Genomic DNA, 7544 nt, shown 5'->3' on the forward strand with positions numbered 1-7544 from the left:
AATGAAGTTACCTCAGAAGTGGGATGGTGGTACTGAAACAAATTATATACATATAACTTTTAAAAGCATTTACCAGAATAGTCTCTCCTCTGGAAGTGGAAGCACTTGGAGGCAGATCTCTGTGAGTTCAAGGCCAGCATGGTCTATATAGTCAGTTCCAGGACAACCAGGGCTACACAGAGACCTTGTCTCAAAGACCCAACCAAATTAACCTGTAAGATGTCACTGTCAATGAAATACCTAGGGCATAAGCTAAAAGGGGCACGATTCCAGGTTTACCACAAGGACCTAAAATAATGGTCTCCAGACCTCACCCCATGTATAGTGTTTATTATGACGCTGCCATGTTTAAGAACCCATCATTTCCTACGTGTGACCTTGGTATGTGTGTTACCTGCCATCTCAGAAGAGCACTCATACCCATCACCCACACAGAATTTGGTACTATCGACGGCTTCAGAAATCCAGTATCTTGGAACATAAGGAAACTTGCTGTCCAGAAGTAAATGCGTTGACTTTCCAGCTACATAAACATTTGGCACAAAGCACTCCTGCAGTAGCACCTACCATTTCCAGACAGAGGTAACTCGTGAGCTAGATTGAGAAAGGGTTTGTGGCATTTCCAGATACCACAGGAAGCGAAGGATAAAATATAAAAAAACAAAAACAACAACAACAACAAAAAAAAAAAACTAGATTATCTGACGTTCTTTGAAAAATCAGAATGCTGTCCTGGAGGAAATAACCAGCTGGTCAATCCCCCCCATGCCTCCAGCTGCCAATGGCTTTAATTTTCCCACCCATAACTTCAATGGGCCATTCCCCCACCAAGCTGCCCGTATACATTTGAGCTTGCTGCTCTGGTATAGAAGTGAATAAGAATAGATGCAGTTCTCAGAGTTCTCCCTACCATCCCAGGACCTAGGAAGGTGCCTTTTATCTCCAGAGAGGCCCACAGCCAGAGAAACCTGGAGTGTAAGAACCACTCTGGTTACTGTGAACGTAGTCAGTGGTCTGTAGGATCACTCAGCAGCTCACAGAAATCAAAGCAGAAATGCAGTCCTACCCCAGACCTCCTGAATCGAGTCTACATTCAAAGTGGATCTCAAGTGTACATTGACAAAGTCGGAGTAGTTTACATATCAGAGCCATCCCGGGGGTAGATGAGGCTGTTGACCATGCTGAAGTTGTAGAAAGCACTGCTGAAGGGGTTACTCTGGTCCCCGCTGCTGCTGCCAGGAAATGGGCTGTAGTAGGAAGATAGCTGGTTGCTTCCACCCACAGTGCTCAGCTGCATGGAGTCTGGAGAGCTGTCTGGGATGGAGGTGTTGGGGAATGCGCTAGAGGGCAGCTGGGTGCCCCCTAGGTGACGGCGATTGCCTGGGATGGCTCGCTGGGTACTCACGCTGCTGGGGTTTACGCTTAGAGTGTTGAGGGTGCTGAGGAAAGTGTTGAGGCACGGCGTGGAGATGTGTGTGGATGCTCCAGGAGAGGAGGAGGTACTGCTGGTGCCTTCTGTAGGCTCTGGGGACTGAGATGGCCTCAGAGACGAGGGGCTGTCTCCTTCTAGCTTCCCACTCACTCTTAGTCTTGAGGACAGTCCTTCTGATTTTGGTGTTCCTGAAGCTACAGTGAGGTTGCTGTTGGCCTCAGAACGGCGTTTTCGTTTCCGACGGAAATTTCCATTGTCGAACATTTTCTCACAGTTTGGATCTAGAGTCCAGTAATTACCTTTCCCTGAGGAAAAAAAGAAAGTTAGTGAGGGTCCTTTTTAAATGATTATTTGAGCCAGGGTTTCTCTGGGTAGCCCTGACTGTCCTGGAACTTGTTCTGTAGACCAGGCTGGGCCTGCTTGAACTCCACTGGCCGGGGCTCCGAGTGCTGGGATTAAAGGTGTGTTCTCCCACTCCCAGCTTGAAGGTTCTATTTTATTTTTTTTTTTTTTATTTTTTATTTTTTTGGTTTTTCGAGACAGGGTTTCTCTGTGGTTTTGGAGCCTGTCCTGGAACTAGCTCTTGTAGACCAGGCTGGTCTCGAACTCACAGAGATCCGCCTGCCTCTGCCTCCCAAGTGCTGGGATTAAAGGCGTGCGCCACCACCGCCCGGCCTCTATTTTATTTTTGTGCACAGAATAAAACCCTTAAGTTTCAAGACACTTGAGTGGGTGTCTGAAATCACCCACAGCACCAAATCCAATTCTATGTTTTTTTCCTATACATATACATCAAAGACAAAGTAAATATATAAATTAGGCAGAATAACATTATAAGGTATGTTGAATGGGGTCTGTTTCTGGAGTTTAAAGACAGTTTATTTTTTTTGCTTTTTTCGAGACAGGGTTTCTCTGTAGCTTTGGAGCCTTTCCTGGAACTAGCTCTGTAGACCAGGCTGGTCTCGAACTCACAGAGATCCGCCTGCCTCTGCCTCCCGAGTGCTGGGATTAAAGGCGTGCGCCACCACCGCCCGGCCTAAAGACAGTTTATATATCTCATGCTGACCTTAAATTTACTCTGGTCCTGCTGTCTCCCTCCCACCATACCTGTTCTATAATGCTGAGGATCAAAAGCATCGAAAGCAAGGCTTTATACAAGATAGGCTGGTATCTACAACTGGACATACAGCCCTAGCCCTCTTCTTTCTCTTTCCTTTCTATTTGTTGAGACAGGGTCTTGCATAGTCCAGGCAGCCCCCAACTTGCTGTGCAGGCGATGACAACTAATCCTTCTGCCTCCACTTCCCAAATCCTAGAATTACAGGTTGTGTGCCTCAATGACTGGCTTAGAATTCGCTGCTTAATTATTCTGGACAGCAAATGACCAATTAACTAATAAAACACAGTTAGGGAAGATCACTACAGCCCACATTGGACTACCAGGAAATCAGATTTATTAAATGTTGACCAAGGTGCTCATTCCACAGTGTCATCCTCCTCTGGAGGTCTTACCCACTAAGAAAGAGAAATTCAGAGTAAGCTGTTTTTAAGTTCTACCTTATCTTACCATCACCTGCCACTTCCATATTAAGACCTAATTTTATTCCTGAGGTACCTACACCCACCACCTTCCCATGTAGATTTGCAAAATTATGAAATTCTGGTGCTATTAAAACAGGAGCTTCCAAATAGATAGTGGTGGCACACGCCTTTAATCCCAGTACTTGGGAGGCAGAATCAAGTGGATCTCTGTGAGTTCAAGGCCAGTCTGGTCTACAGAGTTCCAGGATAGGCTTCAAAGTTAGAGAAACTCTGTCTTGAACCTCCCCCCCCCCCACACACAAATACCAAAAACAAAAAACCAGGCCTTCCATTTGTTTTCTAAAATAAGGAGGACGGTAAGTTATAACATGTAAATTAACTTAGGCTTAAATGATACCTTGGTGTAATAGCTGGCGCACGGCAAGCAGCCTGAACAGTAGTTACAATTATTTACGAAAAAGTTACAACTCCTACAACTGAATCACATTGGAAAAAACCAATTACAAAATGTTAAATTATACTAACAAGCGATCAGACTGTAACAACTGTACTGACGGGGCTTATGTGCAGTACAAGGAAACTGGGAACCGGCACCCCACGTTCATCTGAACAGGCTGTGTCTCTTTTTTTTTTGTTTTTTGTTTTTGGATGTTTTTGGTTCCTGTCCTGGAACTAGCTCTTGTAGACCAGGCTGGCCTCAAACTCAGAGATCCGCCTGCCACTGCCTCCCAAGTGCTGGGATTAAAGGCGTGCCCCACCACCGCCCGGCCCAGGCTGTGTCTCTGTAAAACCAAGTTGTCCACTGGGAAAATTCTCTACTCGCTTAAAACACAACACGTGTCTTCTGTAGAAAATGCTCTCCAATGACCTACTGCATCTTAAAATTATCACCCAAATAGGTTCTCCAGTGTCTTTAAGCTCTTTACAGTGAGTAGGTCATGGAGAAGCTCAAGTGTCCGCCGCACGCCAAGTTCCACACAAGTGTTGCTATTGTGAGGCAGGATGTAAGTAAATTGGCTCCAAATTTAATTTTTTCTTTCTTTTTTGAATCAGGGTCTCACTATGCAGCCCTGGCTATCCTGGAACTTACTCTATAGATCAGGCAGGCCTCAAACTCAGAGTCTCTGACTCTGTAAAACAAAGAGAGAGAGAGGTGTGTGTGTGTGGGGGGGGTACAGTATCTGTAACTATATGGATAGGTCTATTGAGTCACTTGGTATCAGTATCTTCCTCCTCTCTCCAGTGCTGGAGAGTAAACCCAAGACCTCAATATACCAGGCAAGTGTTCTATTTTTAACTACACTCCTGACCTAACACTGGGGTTTTGTTCTTTTAAAAAAAATTCCAGATAGCAATATCTTTGAATTTTTTTTTTAAAGATCAAAGGAATACATGTGACAGACATAAAAATCTTGGGTGGTTTGAGGCTAAATTGGGAAGGGCATCTTCAAAAACTGCATGCCCTGTCCAAGTATCACCACTGGGCACAAGTAACTATTAAGACATTTGAAATGTGTCCAAATTAAAATGTGTTGTAAAATATACACAATGAGATTTAAGAGAAAGGTTATTTATGAACCTGACCTTGAACTCTTGATTTCTTCAGGCTCTACCTCCTAAACGATAGGTATACATAACTTAACAAGCCTAATCACGTTTAACTTTTTAAAATTTGGTTTGCACTATATATTATCTGCTCTGGAAAAAGAAAAAAAAAGAACCACTTCTGCCCAGAGTGACTTCTGCCAAGGTTAGGGCTAATCCTTTGCTTGTCTGAGGCCCTGGGTTCCATCCCCCAATACAACAAAAGACGCTGGTAAAGTTTAAACAAAACTATAGCTCTCATCTCATTTACATCCTCTCCCTTCGCTGTTCTGGGTCATTCAAAAGGCCTCAAACAAAAATCTGTTTCTTTGTAAGCTTCGCTCCACTTCCACCTCTGTCAGGTTAAGACGACACTCAGAACACAACCTATGCAGCAGTCTCCTGCACTCAAGGGACTGGGTTTAGACCAGTGGGACGCCAACTTACCTAAACCTCAGTTGGCCCACTTCTGATATATATTTGTTTTTTCGAGACAGGGTTTCTCTGTAGCTTTAGGGCCTGTCCTGGAACTAGCTCTTGTAGACTAGGCTGACCTCGAACTCAGAGATCCACCTGCCTCTGCCTCCCGAGTGCTGGGATTAAAGGCGTGCACCACCACCGCCCAGCTTCACTTCTGATTTTTATCATTAAATCACCGCTCTCTAGTTAGGTGAACCGGTAAGGACGCAATGAAATTCTGAGGCCCCATGTTCTCATTTCACCGTTTGCAACAGGTGCTAGAGCACGCTACTTAAGAGTTCCTTTCCTCCCGGTCTTTCTCCCAATCTACTTCCAGTAACTAAACTGTCCCTTGCAGCGGTCTTCTATTTTGAGGTCATATTTTATTTATTTATTTTTCTAGCCGGTCAGCTTCTGCCCTGAGCGTAGGGGACCAGCTGTGTTCTCCCTAAGATCTGATACTTAACGCATCCCTATCAGACCAGGTTGGAGGTGGCTCTTTCCCACATGTTCTCCAGTGATGAGAAGACCGCATGTGGATTTTCAACCTAGCCGCGCACAAACCCGATTTTGGGCTCTGGCTCCCAGCACCTGTGGGATGCGCGGCTCCGCATCCTTCCCCGCCAGGGAAACACTTGCCCTGGCCATCTCACCTGGGTCGTCCTCGTCGCGGGGCACCTTCTTGAAGCAGTCGTTGAGTGATAGGTTGTGGCGGATGGAATTCTGCCAGCCAGCCTTGCTGCGCTGGTAGAAAGGGAAGTTGTCTGCAACGAACTGGTAGATGTGGCTGAGGGTGAGCTTGCGCTCCGGAGCGCTCTGGATGGCCATGGCGATGAGCGCCGAGTACGAATAGGGCGGCCGCACCATCTTCATCAGGTCCTCCGGGTTGGTCACCGACAGCCAGTTCAGATCGCCAGGAGCTGCCGAGCCGGCGGGCGAGGCGGGAGCAGCAGCCGAGGGCTGCGCGAAACCCCGCTGGGTGCCCACGAAGGTACCAGGAGCGGCTGGTGGCTGCAAGAAGGGTCCCGGAGCTGCTCCGGGGGGCGGCGGGGCGCCCAGGTAGCCGGCAGCGGAGGCCGGGCCGCCCACGCCGGGCCCGTTGAGCCACAAATAGGGGTTGGCGGCGGCGGCGGGCGGCGCGGCGTAGTCGGACAGCCCGTAGGGTCCCCTGGAGGTCGAGGGCGCACCGGGCGCCGCGGCGGTGGCGGGCTGTGAGTAGACGAAGTTGTCGCCGCAGTACAGGGCCATGTCGGTGGGCGAGGGCTGGTGCGGCGCGGTCGCGGCTTTGGGAGAACGGGGCTGGCCTCGGCGCTTCGGAGAAAGCATCCCTTGGAGGACCAACCCAACGGCCCGCCCCGGCCTTCGCAGAGAGTAGGGACCTGGAGCGCTGGGGAGCTCACCGAGGGCGGGGAACTGCGTCTCTTATACCTGCGGGCCTGCCGAGGCTGGGCGGCTCAGCAATCCACGCCCTTGCCACGCCCCACCTACCCCGAAGCAGCGCGGAGCCTCTTTTGCCCGGCCAGCCCTGGCCCTGCAGCTCGCAGCCTGCTTCGGAGTCAAGGTGAAAAGCGCCCTCCATCCTTCCTTCCTTCACCCTGCCCTGGTGTCCTCCAGTCTTAACCTCCAACCTGCCAGCCGCCCTCCCCTCCATCCTCCCACCCTAGCTCGCGTGTGCCGCAGAGTATTGAAACAAGAAGAGCCGCCAACGGGACGGCTGTTTCTTTTCTAACAAGTCTCAAAGTTTTAAACTTTTTTTTTGGTAGGGGTGGTGTAATCAAAATTTTCGCGTTCAGTACAGCACTCAGATCGAGTCTCGACCGATCGGCTCCTTGCCATCAAAAGTAATAGATGTGAATGATCACCGAACAGGCACCCTGTGGGCTAGGTGTGAAATAGTTTTTATCTCGTTTCTGTTCTCTCTCGCGCGCTTCATCTTTCTAGTTAAACTATTCACATTCGGGAAACAATGTTCATTTTTCACCCGGTTTGATCCGACTTTTGCCTGGGTATTATTTTTCAAAAGGTTTTTTTTTTTCCCCAAAGACGTTTAAATAAGTGCCTTTGGAATTAACATTTAAAAGCCGAACGTTTGAAGTAATTTAAACGGTCCAAGAATCACTTACAGCCAAGGATCTCTGTTTTTTGTTCTTAGCTTCTCCGCGTTTAAAGAGGCTCTCTGCGCACAGGGAGAGCAACTTGTGAAATACTGTGACGACCCACGTGCCACGCAATCATTAATTACTGATTGAAAACGACAGCGAGAAAACAGCCTCTTTTACCATCCAAAATATTCCTAAATGTGTTCTTTATAAAGAAATAGATCTAAAAGCTCTCATTTGAGCGGAGAAGTGTTTGGTTTTTAATTTTTTTTAAATTTCTATTTTCGGATTACAGTCTGACAACTGAGAACCCCCGCCCCGGCATTTATTTTCATGATAGCGTTAGTGTTTTACCTCTTAAAAAAAAAAATACGGGTCCGTTGGTCGAGGCGACTCCGCAGGCAAAGGCGCTTACCGCCAAACCTAAA

At 47.8% G+C, this 7544-nt stretch overlaps 1 protein-coding gene across 1 annotated transcript; it reads right to left on the reverse strand.

Annotated features, from left to right (window-relative positions):
• Positions 1 to 1135: 1135 nt before the first annotated feature.
• Positions 1136 to 6265, reverse strand: Foxi3 (forkhead box I3). Its single transcript, XM_057791491.1, has 2 exons — positions 5671 to 6265; positions 1136 to 1737 (listed from the first exon to the last, which is right to left on the reverse strand). The coding sequence occupies exons 1-2, from the start codon at positions 6263 to 6265 to the stop codon at positions 1136 to 1138; spliced, it is 1197 nt and encodes a 398-aa protein (XP_057647474.1).
• Between the last annotated feature and the right edge of the window lie 1279 nt (positions 6266 to 7544).

Source organism: Chionomys nivalis, chromosome 1 (genome assembly GCF_950005125.1).
Source record: "Chionomys nivalis chromosome 1, mChiNiv1.1, whole genome shotgun sequence".
NCBI classification, from domain to species: Eukaryota; Metazoa; Chordata; class Mammalia; order Rodentia; family Cricetidae; genus Chionomys; species Chionomys nivalis.

Bases quoted from the DNA above. Each gene is read 5' to 3' on its own strand.
- Foxi3 (XM_057791491.1), bottom strand. From the start codon at position 6,265: ATGGCCCTGTACTGCGGCGACAACTTCGTCTACTCACAGCCCGCCACC. The intron at 1,738-5,670 runs GTGAGATGGCCA...TTTTTTCCTCAG, and splicing joins CCGCGACGAGGACGACCCAG to GGAAAGGTAATTACTGGACT.